This window comes from Lissotriton vulgaris, chromosome 5, assembly GCF_964263255.1.
Source record: "Lissotriton vulgaris chromosome 5, aLisVul1.2, whole genome shotgun sequence".
In the NCBI taxonomy this organism is placed as follows: Eukaryota; Metazoa; Chordata; class Amphibia; order Caudata; family Salamandridae; genus Lissotriton; species Lissotriton vulgaris.
This window is the reverse complement of record NC_141693.1, coordinates 848164630-848185136: the sequence shown is the minus strand read 5'-3', so window position 1 is coordinate 848185136 and position 20507 is coordinate 848164630. Positions and strand designations below refer to the sequence as shown.

Sequence of the window (20507 nt, the reverse complement as noted above, 5' to 3'; positions counted from 1 at the left end):
CATGGAACTAGATTGTCTCTTTATTACAGAGACTTGGCAAGAGAAGACTAGGGCCAGAACTTGCTGAAGCAGTTCCTATGAGGTATCTGATTGCTATATTACACCACCACTTTAGGATGGGTGGGGGCTGGCTATAATTTTTAGGAACTTTCTTAATTGCATACTTGAACCTCAGCTACTCAATTGTATGGTGAATGCAAAGTGGCATCTTTAAGATTACAAGTCAATGTCAATTTGACTTTTTCTGGACTATTGGTCTACTGTCAACCTTGTTCATGCCATGGTTTTCTATCTTCTTGGAACCATCTCTTGGAACCAATTTTAGCCCATTCTAATTTCACGATCTTTGGTGATTTAAAATTTTATTTAAAGGGCTCTGCTTGTCGGGATTGCACCTCTTATTCCGAGCTTGCGGCCAATCTGAGTTTTTCCCAGTTTGTTCCCTCTCCTAATCATAGTGCCAGCCATACTTTTGATGGAATTTTCACCAACTCCAACGGGATCTGGATAAAATTACTCTCAGCTGGTCCTATCATTGGATGTTTGCTTTTGTGGGCACCTCTCTGTATCCATTGGTAGGCACTGTCCACGTTAATAGTAGGCTTCAATCTAGTAGAACTGGAGTAAGATCACTCATGAGTGCTCTTAACATCACATCATTGCACATAGACCTTTTATCTGGCCACCCGGCAGAGGACTTCTCCAGTTGGGTGGTGTCAGCTATAAAGATTGTTGCTCCTTTCAAAGTCAAGATAATTACTAGAAATAAATCTTCTGCTCCCTGGTTTTTGGAGCAACTTAAAAATCTTACGTGACTGTGCCACAGACAGGAGTGCTAATGGCCGATAAATCCGGATCCGGACCAGAAAAGCAAGCACAAAGTGCTACTACAATGTATAAGCAGTACATATTCAAGGGCAAATTTGCTTTTTATAAGGAGAAAATAAAATCAGCCAAAAACTCTTCTAATGAAATTGTGTAAATTTATTTAGTGCCTCTCCAACCCGCCCTTTCAGCAACTCGTGAATACTTCATAAGCTTTCTGTAATGATTTAGCACATTTTTCAGAGACATAATCTTAAACACATACTCAGAGTTTGAGCACTCCAGTGTTCAAGAGTGTCCGACTACTATTTTTCACTCCCCCTCTCTGAGACATCTTCCATTGCTATCTGTCTTTGCACCGATCTCTGTACCTCAAGTTAAGGAACCCCTGATGGCCATTAAATCTGTCTCCCCTCTTGAACCCTGTCCCTCAAAAAGTATTCAACTCATTACTGTTTCAAGCGCTGAGCATTTGGCAAGGACCTTTAATCCATTACTGGAAGTGAAAGTTTATCTCATAACAGCTGTGGTCCGTGCAGGTAACAGTGGTGGGGCTGGGTGGGGGGGGGGGATTTTGACAGACGATGCAGAGGGAGAATTAAATAAATGATTTAATTGACTATCGGGATCCGCCCAACCCGGCCCCGCCACCCCACCGCTGTTACCTCCAAGAACCGTGGCTGTCTTTAGACCTGGAAGGAAGCCATTGTCATTCCTCAGCTGAAGAAACCCGATTTGGAGTACCTCCTACTTTTTTGTCCAATTTCCGTATTGCTTTGCCCTGCCAAACATTTGGAGAAATACATTAATCAGGAACTGATGAAATTCATTGATTCCCATGATCTCCTGGATTTATCTCAGATTGGGTTCAGGAGTGGGCACAGCACTGAAACAATGCTAGTAGTGGCAGCAGTCTGCATCAGAGGCCAGGTGGCCAAGGTGGAGCCCCTATTCTGGGAATGCTGGAACTATCGCAGCCTTCGAAATAGTCTCTCCTAAGCATAAGGTCCACTGCTTAGAGCACCTGGTGGTGGGTTCCAAGGCCCTCCATCTTCCACACTCCTTTCTCATAAATAGGGTACAAGTTGTCATCTGTGAACAGTGTAGGGCTAAGGCTTTCAGCCTTCCTTCTGGGCAGCCTAATCTAACATCTGTATTTGTGAAACACACGTTTACCCAGAAGGGTATCCTGGCGCTGAATAACATATGTTTATTTTTTACCAACTCAATAGTACTCATTTTATTGACCTCAGATGGATGAAAGGGTGAGTGGACGTGCCGGGATTTGAACCTGCGACCATGAGGTTAAAAGCAGGCCCCTGAGGTGGACGTATAAGTCCAGTGAGCCACCAGACACCTGTCTCAGGGCTCCTACTCAGTCTTTCCCTTTCAAATCTCTACATTTATCTCCTCTAGCTACCATGGTGCAACCTTTTAGATTTTAGCTTTTATCGTATGCTGCTTACATGCAAATCATCATGTCAATAACTGACAGCATACCTTTGGTGGCAGATAGATTTAAGATCGGCATGGCAGCAATCAAATCTGGATGATAGACAACTTTCTAAAGTTGAATGTGGACTAAACCGAGGTCCTGGTTTTGGCGGCTCAGCAGACCATCTGCTCTGATCTTTGGCGGCCCAAATCGTGTTGTCTCTTACCCACCCAAGTGGAGTCAGTCAAAAACCGTGGCATTCTTTTGGGTGATTTTCTGACTTTTAATATGCAGGTTAACCACATTACCAGTACTTGTTTCTACATTATTACATCTTTGAAAAAGATCTTCCCTATTGTCCAGGCAGAGTTTTGTAAATCGGAGGCTGGGGCTATGATTACTTTTCGTTTTGACTACAGCAATGCCTTATATCTGAATAGCAATACATAATTTGTTATTGAATGAGATTCAGGTTTTTCAAAATGCCACTGCCATCTTATTTTAAGCACTCCTAATCATTTTTCATGAGCAGAAGGCTTTCGGGCCCTTCACTTGCTTCCATAAAGGAAGCAAGTGATTTGTAAAGTGCTATGCACAATTTTGCCGAAACGGAACCAAAAGGGACCGCAACCTATTCGGTCATCTTTTCACTGATATTTGCACAAAAGCAGTAACTAGTAGGAAGGTTGTGGTCCCTAAAAAGCAAAATGGGGCAGACGTTCTTTCTCCTACGCTGCAGCAAAACTTTGGAACACCCTACCTGCTCACATTTCTGAAACAGGAACATTGTGGGCTCAAATAGGGATGGATATTTAAATTTAAGTAGTGTTTTCATGGATATTGGCTTCAGTTTTGTATGTGTCTTATGAACATTATATAATTGTGCTATGGGTTATAATGACATGTGTGCACAGATGCGTGATTCATAAATGTGATTAAGAAAAAGTGAACACATTAAAATATATGCAAAATATTCTTACTTGGGGATTTGCAGCCATAATTGTGTAATTTCCATCATCATCATTTGTGGCAATTTCGATGTGCAGTGAACAAGTTCCATCAGTCCCTCTTTTCATTTTATAGCGTGGATTTTTCTTTGAAATCTGTGTTCCATCTTTAAACCAGTATACCTGCAAGAATCAAACATAAAATGATCACTGAGTCAATATTACTGCTTATTTCATATATGTTTACGCTTACACATTTGGCAATGTACCCTCCAAACTAAACGTTTTATGAAGATATTTCACATTTAAGACTAGTGTACTCCAAAGCATCACTGTCTAATGTAGTGTTATATCACAACCCAATCTGTATGGTTCCAAGACGGCATTCTTAGAGAAACACTACAAGTGATCCAGCGGGACACCAACCTGTGGACAAGTATCACTAAAATACACACATTCGGGCCCATAAACCACTCTCACTTACAGTATCCGGTTGATGAAAACCCTGCTGGAGATCAATTTTGGGGCTTTAATATATGTCCGTTTTGCCTTAAGAATTTTAACTTATATATTTCTAAGCCCTTCCTCACTCATGGATCTGTTTTAGTCGAGTTAGAGTTGGTAATTAACAACATTAAACATTTACCTGTTTATGTCATTGAATAACCACAGACTCAGTTTAAGTTTAAATTTTATCTGAAATATTTAGTGAATCAAGTACAAATTACAGTGTTAACTCCATCATTCTGAAAAGGTAAGGTTCAGTTGCCTAAATTAGACTATACATTTTAAAGACGAGTACCTCAGGAAGAGAGGACAGTGAGAAATGGCACACTGACACATTACACATTTATATTTACCTAGAATGGTGTGAGATCAGACCTCTCTGGCCAAGAGTTTGAACCCCACGAAATATCAGGTAACAGGTTCATGATAGGATTAAGACAGGACGGGTCCCCTCTTCTGGATTTAACACCAGCGTCAAACCCCTCTCTGATACTAGTTTCCCTCCTCGACTATCTTCCGCATCTCATTCCTACTTCCCTTGCCTCCTCGGTCCTCTTCTGCAATCTTGTCCTAAGTTTTATTTGAAAACTTCTAAGTCTGCTTTCAAGTGGATTGACCAGCAATCAGACAGAATCTCTATCTCGCAGCGTTCTGGCAGCGATCAGGCTACTGCATTTGGCTAACTATCCCAATTATACCTTTTGGTGGAATGTTCCACCCCCAAATGTTTCAACTCGTGTAAATTGTGTATTCTGATTTGATAAGCCAAGGAGATGATCGTTTCACCATACTAAGTTTATACGTTTTCTTATGAGCATTGTCTTATGTTCCAGCCCATTTAATTTGTTTCACCCAAGCTTTATTCCCACCCGTTTATCATACTAATTTCAACATTGTATATCATTTATACATTTGTTCATTGAGTCTTCAGGATATTTTTGCTTATGAGAAAAGATCAGGTTCCAGGACTTGTGATCACTACTCCAGGGTTGCTTTCTACTGCAACTGCGTGCTTCAGCCACATGGGTTTATTCTCGTCACTCAATTTTAGGCCCGATTACGAACTAACAGAGAAGTCAAAAAGACAAGATTTGAGATACAAATAAAATGGTTCCACTGTATGCCACTTATGTCTACTCTAATCCCATTTAATCAAAATAATTCTTTATGCATTAGCACTTAGTATAAAACACAGTTTAGTTTTAAGCAAAGCAGATGCTTAGCATGTGAGTTCTGAAGCGGCAATTTTGGACATTAGTGCGCAGGGGTTAATCATTAGAACCCCTCCAGCAGTGTCAGTCGATAAGAAATCAACTACTGTGGATAATTTACAAATTCTTTGTGTATTTAGAATCACTCCCACTGAATGTATCAATGCACTGAATATATCTCCTACAATTTCTGCAAAACTAGCTCTTTTACTACGTAATAGTTCATTATTGCTTTCATTGCTTCCAGTGATTCTCTTTACTGGGTAAACTTTAGGAAATACTATTCCAAAATAGCAACTCCCATACCACTTTTCAGGTAGCTTAAAATAAGCTTTGTTCCCACATATATAATACATTCCAGGAAATATTGGATCTGTTCCTCCTTTTAGTCCCCATCCTACAATAATCAAGAAATTATGTTCACAATCACTGGAACTAATAAATACATTGTTATAGTCAGTTTTCAACCTGTGGAGACACATCTTTCGCTTCTTTTCAAAATCTAGTGCCATTGCAGCCTGAGCCTTGCCAGCTGTGTAAAAATGTCCTTTCTCCGCCACTGATGGAATTTTGGATTTCTTTTTTTTGGCTTTCTTCTGGAAATCTTGTCTCCTGCCCTCTACTAAATTCAAAAATAGGTTTTCTTCTTCTTTTCATAAACATGTTAGATTATGTTTGTGAGCTTCTGCTATATCTATTGCATTTTGTGCTAAGAAAAATTCTCCCATAAACTGTGCAGCTAGACTAGTGAGTACTGGATTCATATTCTTTCTAACAGGAACTTCTGAAAATATCACATCTAAGTTTGAATAAGAATACTGCAATTTTCCTGTTCTATAGAACAGACCAGACCCGTGAGGAGTCAGCGGGAGCAGCAGGAGCCACAAGGAGCATTATTCTAAGCTTGGTTTGGTGTGTCAGGAGTAGCAAAGACCCTCAGAAAGTGGCAGGATCCTCGAGAGTTGTAAGGTACGTGGTCATACTCACAAGGATTCACCTCGGGGAGCAGCAATTCCTTCCTTCTTTTAAAGGGAAGAGAAAGAATTTATGAAATTACCGTAAAAGACTCCCACTATGATCCCTCTAAAGTGTTTTCCAATATTTACCATTCAAATTAATTGAAGTAGCCATTCGTATTCATCTTTCGGTTCAATAAGGCTTGGGCTTCGAATTAGAAAACTTTCACTGGGAACCAGGTTTCAAACAAACAGGATCTCCTCTTAGCAGGGGCAACTAACAGTATCACTATTACGAGATTCTACTAACGAATGTTTGTCAACTAATGTCAAGCTTGCTTGAAAACTATATAATCTCATAAGAAACGGAGTTGGGGAGAGTTACCAGGGCACTAGTTACGGTGTTGCATGAGCGGCGCACCGGTTTACTGGTACTTCAGCCCTCTAACTCTCTGGCCGTTTGATGAGAATTCGGCAAGAGTATTGACTCTAACGCAGGAACAAAAGAACGGGGTAGTTCCACCGGATAACATCACTCCGGTATAAACAGGACGGCAAAACATTTCAAACAAAAAATAAGACTAATTCACTCACTATCTTGCCATGGCTTATAAAAAAGTTAAGAACAAGAACCATCTTTATGAAGAGGATGGGTACTGAAGAGGCAATCAGAAAGAGCACTGGCAAGCCGGTAAGAGCTGGAAAATCTGTAATAATTCCTGGGAGCAAAAAGTATTTTGCAAAACTAAGCACAGATGATCAGGGGCAAGTATCTAAAGATCAGACAATCCAGGAAATAAAAGAGAGCAAGATAGATGGAAAACAACAAATTGAAAAGCAAAACCAAAGAACATCTGAAACTCCTCAAAAAAGTATTTCTTTTGCCCTGGAAGAGTCAACCCCTAGCTCTATTATATCAGGATTAATACTACCAGAATCACTCAAAATACAGCAATCTCAAGAATACAACATAACCTGTCCAGATATTAACATCAAAGATCTAATATTTCACACAGGATCCCAAAAGGAAAACCAGAATATTCAGAACAGTACTCCACAAAAAACATCAGACCTAGAGGGATTCCTTGAAAAATCACCAGATCTCTCTCTATTCAAAAATTCAGATATTTTCAATATTTACACCCCATTATCAAAATCTCTGTTCACCTTGCAAAATATTCTGGAAGCTGTTCTCACTCACCTAGGGAACATACTAGAAAATTCTGATAAAACACTTGATACTCAACTTGGAATACTAAAATTTCTAGTCGAGGAAAAACGGAAGAAAGAGCTAATAAAATCAACAACAATAACACAAGTTTGTGATAAATGTAAAAGGGAAAACACTTATAACTCAAAAGTTGAAAGAACAAAAATCCCTTTACCTCACAAAAAAGAAACTGCAACTCAAATCGGAAGTAAACAATCTTTGCAATTTAAGGGCAAACAGGACTCTAATCATACATTCTCTCTTAGAAATCTTTTTAAGGACGAAAACAAACCAGAAGCATATCAACACTCAGTAGTTTACTACCCAATTTTCACCAAAAGAAAACCCAAATCTCCCACTCTAATCAGTTCCTCTCTGAACAGTCCTGTTACATCTTGCCACAAAGCATCTCTCCAACTTGAAACTCCTCGTGGAGAAATTCAAGGCATAAAAAGTACTAATGACAAAAGAAAACAAAGGATGACCAACTTAAAAAGGAGAAAGATGCTAAGAAGAATCAAGAAAAAGGATGCCCGTAAAATAAGATTTCAGAACAACTCCCCTTTACCTATCGAAGTACTAGTTAAAAAGGAAAGCGCAGAAATGCTCCAGTCCCCGAAGATAAAGGAAATGAAATCGCCGACGAAAAACCAAAGAGACAACTCTAACCAGCTGAATAAATGAACCCAATGGCAATACATTTTCTACCAACAGGTCAGGGCCGGACAAGTTCTGTAGTTAGAGAGACCCCAAAAAGAACTTTCTCTACTCAGCTACAAGCAGAGGAGACCGAATAAAATTTTCTGGAAATCACAGAATTATTTCCTTCAGATGAAGCACCACTTAATCGTGACCTAATTATTAGTCTTTTACAAAAAATTCTGCCATTACAATCCCTTGCGCGAAACGAAATAAAACTAGTCATGTTCCCAGACAAAACAAAAACAACGACAGCGATTGTAGAATTTTGGTCTCCCGTAATACCAGAAATAATTTTGAATGAGAGTGACACTCTGCACAAATATGGTTATGACCTGACCCCTGTACCAAAACACGAAGCTCAAAATAAATACACTACAGAAGAATTATTGAAAAAGCAACAAGTGAAGCAATCCTTTATCACCACGATCAATCCCTTAGATATTGTTACAGAAAACCTATTTGTTTCCATAAAGAACGGCGAAAGAGAAATCTGGAGGAAAAAAAACCCTAGCCAGGAAATAACAAATAGAGACTACTCATGGGCCTGGATCGCGGAGTCCTTGAACAGCAACAAACAAACTAAAGATAAGAATCCCTCTGTTTAGCAAAGGCTTGACGATCACCTTTTGGAATATAGCGGGGAATAGTAAAGAAAAAATTGCTGAAATAACAAAAACCTCTCCAGCTATAGTGGCCCTGCAGGAAACCTGGTCTACACAAAATTTCAACCAGGAAAAATACTTTGTTTATGATATCCCTGCGGAGTAGGCTGTCCGGGGACACGCAAAAGGGGGGATAGCGATCTTGTTAAACGAAGACTAAATATGGGCCCAAGAAATAATTACAACTAATTCGAAGAACCATCAATGTATCAAGATCAAGTGCGAGACAAACCCCCCCAGGATCTATGAAAGATCTATTGATTTATAATATATATATTCCTCCTGGAGTAAAAATGGATGTACTAGCCGTAGAAATCTTCAAGGACATTGAACAAACAATAGAAAATCTTGGTTACCCATCACTTTTTATTATGGGCGACCTCAACGGGAAAATATCCAATGAGGTATTATCAAAATGGGCAGATTGGCATCGAGAAGAGGCCCTGGGAATCTCTATTCCACTACTCCCTAAAGAAAATAAGGCAGATAAAAGAGGGAAGATCCTAATAGCATCACTACCCATGTTAAACAGAATAATACTAAATGGCAACTTGCAGGGAGACATTCCCACCTCAAATACAAGAAAAAGAAACTGTAACTCATCGCTATTAGACTACATGATCTGCAGTTATGATTTATTTGGATCACTCTTGCAACTCTTGCAACTCACAATTGATTTTGTTCAGGGAAGTGATCATGCCATTTTACAAGTAAATACAGAGTGGAAAACACAACATTCTCATTCAAACCAAATCATGTATAATCAAAGCACGGTGCTGGGAAATCCAACCCAAAGACAGTTACATTGGAATTCAACTACATTGAATAAAATAATAACCATAATTGATCTAACGCAAGTCTTACAAATAACGCATTCTACAAACCCAGTAACAAATTTTGAAATCAAAACGTTAACACAAAAATACAGGAAAATTGATCCAACCCAGAACAGTAAAGAACCGAAACATAAAACCAAAGTTAGTCACCAACACAAAATATCTAAATAAACTGATAAGAGCACAGTTTTCACCATCTAAACAACATGAAATCAGTAAATAGAAAAACCAACGTAGGAGTGAAAATGATAAAAACAAAAGAGTAACCCAAGATAAAAACTGGGTGGACCTCCAGATAGCGGCGAAACAAAACAACCAACGTGCCTACTGGAGTATAGTCGCCAAAGAAACGGGTACTAAAAAGGCACTACAAGCTATACCGGTGCCACCAACAGAATGGGAACGTTATCTTGGCGATAAATTAAATTCCAACTACGAAACAAGCCATCATTTTGCCAGGAACCCAGAAAGAAAAGTTCGAAACAGTGGGGTCTCAAGCCCATTTTCCATTGAGCTACATATACGAAAGGCAAGAACAACGGGAGCCACAGGGCAGGACCAAATCCCGATTAAGGTCCTCCAATTTAACCCCAAAGAATGGAGCAAGATGTTATCTCCCCTTTTCAACTATATTTTTACTACCGGGGACATCCCCAAATCCTGGAAGGGGAGCATCATAATACCGTTACACAAAAAGGGTACAAGGCTACATCCTGGTAATTATAGGCAAATAGCCCTTCTGGATGTAACAGGAAAAATCTTTACAGCAACGGTATTAGATCATCTCAAGGATTGGGCCTTTTCATCTGGGCTAATTCCCCTATACCAGGCAGGATTTAGACCAAAGCATTCAGTTACCGATAACATCGCTGTCTTGCAAACCATCTTAGATAAATACGTAATGACAAAAGCCCAGGTTGTACATGCTGCCTTTATCGATTTTTCCACCGCTTTCGATAGAGTGGACAGAGGAACACTCTGGAGAAAACTCACTAAAATGGGTATCCCAGACAACCTATTACACATATTAATATCATTACATACAGACACTTGGTGTCAGGTACAAATGGGGAGGGTAAAGGGTCTCACCAGGCCCATCCCGACACCAAATGGCCTCAGGCAGGGATGCCTCCTAGCTCCTCTACTATTTTCCCTTTACCTTAGCGACCTCCCCCAATGCTTCCAGCAGATCTCCAACTTTCCACCAAAAATTGCTTTTCACAAGATACATATTTTACTGTATGCTGATGATGTTATTATATTGGACTTAACCCCATTTGGTCTTCAAAGAAGCCTTCAGGCATTACACAGCTACACAGAGGAAAATTATCTAATGCCGAACATCGCAAAAAAATAGTTCATTTCTCAGGAAGGAAAAAGAGTACTAAATTCACCTGGTCTCTAGGGGGAAAACGGTGGAGGTGGTAAATGAATACACCTACCTAGGTAGAATCTTCAATAAGACTCTGCAAAATCGGCCCCCACACTTTGAATTTGACCCGGAAATCTGATGTGCATGTGGGAGCACTCTTACGGTTATACTCTGCATCCGGTCAAAGACATTTCTCTTTGATGCTTAAAGTATACAGTGCTAAGATCCCACCGGTATTGTCTTTTGCTCTTGAATATATACCAATTAAGCAATGGTCCTTCTTAGATTTAAAAGAAGGAAAAATATTAAGGAAACTTACGAGGCTATCACAGGCGGTCCCAGTACAAGCTCTCCGCCTCGAGTTCTCATTAACTAGTTCCTACGCCCGAGGAACCGCCAATATCATCAGGTGGGCGTATAATCTCCTGCATGCTGAAAAAGGAACGCTTCGCTCCCTGCTCAAAATAGAAACATTTGAATGTGAATCGTCGAAACATGTATTTTCAAGCAACATTTTAATTGCTTTTAAGTTATCACAGGTTAACACTGATTTGCTACAATCCTGGACCCCTGCCCAGTTGAAACTCTTTTTAAAGCACTTTACTCCTAGACTTAGTTATCATCATGACTCTCAGCATTATATTAAACTCCCTCTATACAAAAATATTGTAGAATCCATAGAGTTTAAGAAACCTCAACAGTACATTAATTTTAGCCTGAACCATGGGGTCAGGAGAACAATGGTCCTGTTTCGCTTCATAAATACTACCTGTAAAAACCAACACATCTAAGTGTCACTTGCAAGAAAGTCGTATTTGTAATCTCTGTAATGGTGGAGAGCAGGACTTGGACCACCTACTGTTTTCCTGCCCAAATGCAGTAGTGGTAACGGCAAGGAAAAGGTTTCTACAACCAGTTTATACCAAATGTAGGATTAACACAATGCAGGAATTGATTATATTATGTAAAACACCACCAAATTAATTTGTATGCTATAATTTTTACAAATTTTTAAAATCTTTTTTAACTTTGTATTAGAAGGAAAAATTTCATGCTTCAAAAATTGTATATTGTGTATTTAATATTTGTGGCTCTCAGTCGAGAACCAAATCAAATAAATACATTTGAATTTGATGTTTTTAATGTATGCATATGATGTTTTTAATGTATTTTAGACAGTGTATATATGATGTGTAATAACTAAATGATTATTTTATCTCTTTTTTACATACTTTTAAATGTGTGGAGGATCATTTTGTTTGTTCTGTCTTTTATGATTTTAATTAATCGAAATAAAGAGCCATTGACTGACTGACTGACTGATTGACTGACTGACTTGTTAGTATACTACATGATATACCATATGTTAACGGTAAATGGTGATATGGGACTCATTCTGCTACTGAAGCTGTATATTTCATGCATACATAACAATCACTTAATTCCATAGTATCTAAATATTCAAATAATAGGTTTGTAAAGACATTTAGATCTGTGTTATTATCTGTTACAGTGTGACATATTTATAACTCATCTGATGCTTCTAGTTCTATTCTATTTCCCTTTATGTTAGCTAGTTTTCCATCTATAAATGTAATGTTTTTCTTTTCTATACTCATCAAATATGGTATTGCTATGGTTAATCCTAACCATACTATATTCACTAATAGAATTTAAATATTCAAATAATAGGTTTGTAAAGACATTTAGATCTGTGTTATTATCTGTTACTCAGACCCCCCAGGATATAGCGGCATGGATTGGCAAATTTAGCGGCACAAAAATGGAAATTTAGCGGCACAAAAATGGAAATTTAGCGGCAATTTTGCCGCATTTTATTTGGCCATTTTTCCTAAAACAAACTCAGATATCTTCGTTTTTTTGTTATTTAACAACATGAAGCTATGTATATTTGGTTAATTTACAATGTAGACACTTTGTTTCCCTCGAAAATCAAAAGACTGCCCGTCAGCAGCCCAGGGCAGCAAAACAGCGTTACAGGTGTCCCGCATTGCGTGGGGCAAGGCGGCGCTTTATAGCGCGGTGTCAGCGCGATATGTATGGCAAGAGAGAGAAGAACCAAGAGGTCACTGCCAGAGGTCCTAAGTGAAGACTCCGAGCAGATGACAAAATGGTCATGTGTGTTTAGCTGAATGCAGTGGATGACCTGTTGACAGCCACAGTGTAGTTTTAGTACCAGTAACCAGTTTCAACTTAGTTGAACAGAGCAGTACGTAAACAAGAGGAGACATGAATTCTAAAAGCACGTCTATGTATTTTCAGTCAAGCATTTATAGCACCTTTTACATAGTTAAAATTATTTAAATGCTGGCCAAGAGCACTGTATAGCTAAACGACCGGTTTGATGTCTTGAATGCCCTTTTAAGATGTAGAAATCGTTGTGCTGTCTGTAGAAGTCAAAACTCGTAGAATCTACATTCAGTGCAAACCTCGGGCACAATTTTTGCCCACGATCCTTTAGTTTTCCATTTCAGTAAAATCAATGCCTCAACGCTATTACTTTGCCACGTCTTGGCCTAGTGCCACGGAGGTGAAGGAAAAAAGGGAAAGTATTTCAAATACTTATTCTGCTGTCATTTAGGTGTGAAAAATCATCGTTGACAGGGAATTTTTTGTAATGTGTGTAATGTGTGCATTAATTTGTATGCACCTCCCCTGCATGGGAGACCTGTGACTGCTCTATGGAAAAGCTGTTTGTGCTCAAGGCCTTAAAAGGCATGTATATAAATCTGCATTCCAAAAAAAAAAAAATCTGTGGCAGGCTATCGACTAACCTGGTAAATAAATTCCGTTTTGATTTGAAGTATGTGAATCCATCTTGTGTGACGATCTTGCCAATAATCTGATATGGATCCTGCCCTCCTGGGCTCGTGTTGGGCATCCTTGATTTCAAACAATTGCTGTATGAAATAACCTGTGGAGTTTACTCTTCCGACAAGGGACTAACTAGACTGTAAGCCTGAGATGGTTTTGCTGAGTCCTGACATTACAACCGCTCATCCCACCTTTCACCCTGGGAGATAAAACTGGGCTGGTGGTTTCCTTCGCACACTTTGTCCCCGGGAAGAGAAGAGGCCCATTTCTGGAGGGGGTGGGGGTGGGGGCTACTGGAGGGCATTGACTCATCCTGTGAGCACACAAGCCTTTGTGGGCTTACTTTTTGCTTAGCACAGCAGACACCGCTCACGAAGCCCACGCTTGTGCAACCTCTCGCATTCTACAACCTGCCTCTTCTCTTTCCAAACAATTACGTGTGTTTTACCACATTTACAACAGCGTGAGAGGGAAGAATGACGTTTGGAAAATAAATAAAAACCGTGATCTGAAAGTGTCTTTACTTGGGTGTTCACTTGCAACAATGGCGCCCCATGTGGTGTCTGTCACAGTCACAGCCCCTGCGGGCGGCTTTGAAACTCCGTCTCTAATGTAAGCAGAGGCATGCAGAGAGTATCGACAGTGACACGCACAGCATATCAGAGGACTGCAACCCTTGTTATCTTATTAATAACAGTGCTGACTCTAGGTGGAGAAGGGAGGCTGAAGAGGAATCTCATGGAAGGTTATGTATCGACTAGGAACATCGTACCTGAAGGTATTTAGTAGTACCTTACTGCCTCTGTAACCAACAAACCCCCAGGACTTAGCGGCATGCATTTGCTTTTGTATAAATGCCGCGATTTCTACAAAAGTGCCGATTTCGCGGGCAATTTTGTAAAAATCGCTGCATTTTTACAAAAGTGCCGATTTCGCGGCAAATCGCAAAATCACGAAATCGCGAAATCCTGGAGGGTCTGGTTACTGTGTGACGTTCTTATAACTCATCTGATGCTTCTAGTTCTATTCTATTTCCCTTTATGTTAGCTAGTTTTCCATCTATAAATGTAATGTTTTTCGTTTCTATACTCATCAAATATGGTATTGCTATGGTTAATCCTAACCATACTATAATCACTAATAGAATGCTACATATGCATACGCTACAACATTTTTGTGAACAATTTAGTTTTGGTCTGTAAGTAACTTTATTTTTAGCCATAATTTAAGAAGATTTCTCTTCTTTCTTCCAGAGAATTTACAATTTATTGTTTGTTTTTAAAGGAGGTCTCACTTCTCCTTCATTAATTTGATCTACAATTATTTCTTCATCATTTCATTTAAATCTAAATTTTGAAGATCTTCAAGAATAATATAATTCATTAATGTCCCTTGAATTTATTATTCAATATTCTTAGTCTCTGGCTTTTCGCTTTTGTTTCTGACTAATCTGTCCCGTTTGACTAGTGACTTCATTCACTTGTTCAGGTTCTTCATCAATAGTCCTAAGGTGATACCTCAATCTTTTGACAAATGTGGGCCAATTATCACGTTTTCCGATTCTTTTGGGTTGCACTGCATTTTCACTTTCCTCGTCACTTTTAAGTATTCTTTTATTTGAATTTTGTTGTGGCACAACTTGATTATCTTCATCTTCTAAATCCCTCTCTAGTTGACTGAATTCAGGACTTTTTGAAGTACTACTCTTTACCTGAACATGTTCCGCATTGTCTAACCGACCCTGTGCTGATTCCCTGCTAATCTGTCCTTCTCCCTGTACTTGTTTCCCTATACTTATTTGACTTGATTCAGGTTTTTCTTCTTCAAAATTATTTCTCAAATCAGTTTGTGTGTATTTTCTGTTCTTATCTGTTTTTGTTCAGCATCTTCAATTTTGTTCTCTATTCCCTGAGCTTGATCTCCTATCTCCATCTGATTCACATCTACTTCTAGCTTCTCTGTTTTTGTTCTGCTCCTTGTTCTTACTTCTGCATCAGGTAAATCGACTGCTGGTACCTAATTCTCCTGACTAGTGCTTGGTTGTTCTTGATCAGCTATTTCAGAGTTTATTATTATAGGTTCTTCAGCTGTACAACCTTCTGCACCTACAACTTCAATATCTTGTTGATTTTCTTCATCAGGAGCTGGAGCTGGTACTTTCTTTGTATGGCTGGCATGTATCCAGCTAGGCAAACCTGCACATTTCACTGAGGTTGTTGTGATCAATTTGACCTGTTTTGGGGTGCTCCAACTGGGTGCGAGACACGTTTCTCGGGTGTGATTTTTCACTACCACCCAGTCACCTGGATTTAGATTATGTGCTTGATCTGGCTGATCATGTGCTTCACCTGAATTTAGATCATGTGCTTGATCTGGCTGCCTGGCGTCTGCGTCTTCTCCAACCTGGTGAGAGACAGAACGCAAATTAGTGAGCTGCACATGGCGGGGTTCCAGACATACCATACTCCAACTCTTCCCAGTAATTCTGGCAGACCCAAAGGATGCCTATGTACTTATATTTCAAATTTGTTAAGTATCGATAAATCAAAGTTTGTTCAAAATAATGACTTTTACCAGATTGTGGAGTTACAGCTGTAGCTTGTTTGATAATTATTAATTTTTTATAATAATGTACCGAAGGATATGATATTGAGTGTTCTGACCCAACTACAAAGGGATCTGAGGAAACTTCAAGGGAGGTCCAAAGGGGAATTGTGCTCCATATGGAGCGGGGATTTTAACTGTTATTTGTGTAGGCACTATCATAGTGGTGTATGTGGCCTAGGGGAGGATACACATGAAGCTGTACCCCATTTTATACACTCCACTTTGGGAGATATGTTAAATGAAATTATGTTTGAATTGAATCTAGATTATGCAAATGAATTATGTATTTCCCCAGTAGATTTTAAGCCCACATATATAGGAAGAAGATTTAATATGATGATTGATTTTGTCTTATTATAAAAAAAAAATAATTTTATAAGGATTTTGAAATTTTTTACATTTTGCAATGTAGCGAGCCATCATTACCCTAATAGTGTCTGCCTTGAACTTGAGAATTGCACCCCCAATGGAATGGGAAAAGTGGGTATTTTGTATAACCAAGAAAAATATTTATCGAGTACAAATGGTTATACTTTGAAATAGCAGAAGGTTGATCCCACCGCCTTCCTGGGGCAGCTTGTAAAGAAAACACGAGAGGATTTTAATGTGTGTTTAGCTGAGGAGAATAAGGATGCAGACGTGATAGAATCCTTCTTGAATATTTCAGCTAAAATTAAAGAAATCCTTACGGTCAAAAAGAAGTCGACAATGAGCAAAAGACAGGGGTGGTTTGATCATGAATGTAATAAAGCACACAAGAACTTTAAAAAATCCCTGAAAAGACCCCTAGAAATAGAGAAGAGATAAGGGACGCCAGACTGCTCTATAAACAGGCTAAAAAAAAAGAAGGTTAAAGTTGCAATAGGAGGTATGGCAAGATTTACACGAAGCATGTATAAAGAAAGACAATATTACGTTTTGGAAGATAGTAAATTCCCCGTTCCTCTCTGAGAGGGATTGTGATAATCTGGATATAGCCATCACAGAAGATAGCTGGATTCATTATTTTAGTGGTCTATACAATGATGGCGTGAATCTAGTAGAAAATGAGATGGAGAGGGAGATATTCCAAGAAAGAGCTAATGAGGTGGATGGTATTTTTGAGAAGAATGAGGGCATATCTGTATACCCTCTCGATATCATCTTTACCCTGGATGAGATAGTCTGTGCAATACAAAAAAGTGCACCGGGTAAGGCCTCAGGGCCGGACGGTGTCCCAGTTGACGTGTATCGGGCTATCGGTCAAATACCGACGTATGGGCACCACTTATAATGAATGTTTTAAACAGGTGCTGTCATATTGGTTTTATAAAGTACTGGTCAGATGCTATTTTAATACCCGTTTTTAAAAAGGGAAACCGTGATGACCCTAAATGCTATCGCCCTATATCTTTGTTAGATTCTTTTTTAAAGGTGGTGGGGAGGGTAGTTTTAAACAAATTACAATTATGGGTGGAGGAAATGGGCGTGCTATCACGGTTACAATATGGCTTTAAAACTGGACTGGGCACAATTGAGCAAGGCCTGAACCTAAGCCTAATAATTGATAAATATACAATGGCAAAAAGCGGAAACTTGTTATTAACCTTCGTAGATTTATCATCCGCATTTGATTGTGTCATACACAACAAATTATGGGACAGTTTATCTGAGCTAGGAGTAGAAAAAGGTATATTGTTATTTATTAGGGAACTTTACCGGGAGGCGGGAGCAAGGGTGAGATATGGGATAAATGGGGAGTGTTCGGACAGATTTGGCATTGGGGAAGGAGTAATATCAATAGCCTGGGAGAACGATTGGCCGAGCTCCCTTATGACTACCCAATAATAAATAAAAAAACGGTCCCAATAATATTATATGCGGATGCCGTGGTTTTAACGTCAAGGATTCAACTAGGCCTCCAGAAAACAGTCACATGTTTTGTTAACTATATGCAGGTGAGGGGGCTTCAAGTGAATATAAGCAAAACATTTAGTATGAAGTGTGGGAAAAGAACTGCAAAGAAATGCGATATCTTCATTAATGGCAAAAAAATGGAGTGTTTGGAAAATGTGCCTATTTAGGGATACATTTTGATCAGAAGGGAACTTGGCCAGCTGCAATATTAGCATGCAAAACTGTGTTCTCAAGAGCTACTGGGGTGCTTAAAAGTCTGTCAAGACAACTGGGCTGTCGACCTGTCCCAGAATTGCTAGCAATTTATAAATCGAAATGTGTTTCAACAGCCACATATGGCGAAGGTATATGGGGGTTTACTAATGCACAGTGTGTGCAAAATTGTGAAAACATCTTCCTGCGTTACTTACTGACAATACCTAGTTCAACTGCACATACATTTGCCATTCTGAAGTAGGCATCAAGCATATTGCTGATATTATAAAGACTTGCCCCTTATTACTTTGGCACAAGATATGGAACACCCCTGAGGCAGTTTTTAACCAGGATGTGGTTATGGACTGTTTAAAACTGGATAATGCACATCACATCCCATTGCTACGACACATTAAGGACATGGCAGATGAAATTGGCCACCCAGAATTCTTTGTAAACCCGGAGTGCATGACAACTATCCCCAGAAAGGCCCTTAAAAAGGATTACCTGTAACATCTGGAGGAAAAGCGATGGTTAAAGGAGAAAGAAAAACTCTCCATCATGGATAACCATATTACGCTGACATGCACAGGGATACATGTCTGTCATATGTAACAAAACCCTTTGATCGGATGCTATTGACTCGCTTTTGCTTAGGAATCATGCACAGGCTTACCACATTTCCTGAGATGAATGACTGGTCACGCACTTTAGTACCTTGTCCATGTGAGGGTATTTCGGTACAATCAACATTGCATGTAACTCTCTTCTGTAGGTTCTACACGCTGCAGAGGAGAATTTCTCTACTACCGATTCTAAGGCAGCATGGGTTAGGACAATGTAGAGCTGCATATCTAAAGTTACAATGTATGGAAGATGAAATGACAGTGGGGATTGTTGCAAGCTACTTAAAATGTGTGATCAGACTAAGAAAGACAATTAGGATGTAAATTAAGTAAGATTGTAGTTTTTCCCTAATCAAATGGTATTGCCTTATTTATTTCAGGAAATGTAATCTTATCTGTGCTTTTATGTTTTGCAAAAATGAAATACGAATAAAATAATTTGACTTGACTTGACAGAACGCACTAGGTCAGCCAAACTTTTACAATAATCCAATACCAGATCAACAGTTATGCTTAACAATCTGTGTACAGGTATGAAAGCTAATCTCATTGTTCTTCCCATGAGCACTTCATGGGGACTCAACCTGGTATTTCTGTCAGGAATGTTTCTGAGTCCCATCAGAACAAGAGGCAATGCATCCGGCCAATACAGTGCAATGGATGCGCACATCTTCACCAATCTTGATTTTATTGTGCCATTCAATTGTTCCAATATCCCAGAATCCTCTGGATGATAGGCACAGTGCAACTTTTGTTCAATCTTGAATGCTTCACAGATAAATCGAATTATTTCATTATTAAAGTGAGATCCTCAGTCTGATTCCACCGTTACTAGAAAACCAAAACGTGGAATGATCTCCCTCAACAATAATTTGGCAGCTGTTATACTGTCATTTCTTCTGGTTGGGTATGCTTCCATCCATCGTAAAAATAAACACACTATGACTAGCATGTATTTTAGTCCTCTACATGGTGGTAACTGTATGAAATCAACTAGCAGCCTCACAAACGGTTCCTCTGCTTTTCCCAATCCTTCCCCAATTGATCACTGTCTTTCTACCTAAGTTATTTGGTTGACAAATTAAACATCTCTGGCAAATGCTCTCTGAAACAGTTGTAAACTTCGAATTGAACCAATCTTGTCTGAAGAGTCTGATCATAGCATCCCTACCTATGTGTGTGTCTTCATGATGCATTCTTGCGAATTGTGAAAGTAAACAATCTGGCATGACAGGTCTGTCATCTGGATAAATCCAGACACCATCACTTTCTCTTCTTTGACATCCTATTTTGATCAACTCTTCCTTTTCGCTTACTTCTACCTCATCTTGTAAATTCCTCTCTTCATCCCATGTTTCTAATGCTGAAATAAGCATGAGTTGGCATCTGATCCCTGTAGTTTCAATTTTCTTGTTTACTGCCATCTTTGTTTTAGCACAATATTGAGCATCTTGGTCAGCATAACGATTTCCCGCAGTCACACAGTCATTTCCTGACTGGTGTGCATCACATTTGACCACAGCTACTTCTTTTATCAACTGTATGGCTTCTAAAAGCTCTATCACATACTGTCCATTTTTGATAGGGGTTCCTGAAGAAGTCATGAAATCCCTTTGCATCCAAAGTTGGCCAATGTCATGCACAACCCCATAACTATACTGACTATCAGTGTAAATGGTTACTCT

General features: G+C 39.2%; 1 protein-coding gene across 1 annotated transcript in view; it reads right to left on the bottom strand.

The window, feature by feature from the left end:
* Window positions 1–20507, bottom strand: part of MYPN (myopalladin) — a 2267856-nt gene that overhangs the window by 773252 nt on the left and 1474097 nt on the right. The window contains exon 14 of the mRNA XM_086922400.1: window positions 3241–3390. Within this exon, the coding sequence (XP_086778526.1) occupies window positions 3241–3390 (150 nt within the window). The remainder of the gene's footprint in view (window positions 1–3240; window positions 3391–20507) is intronic.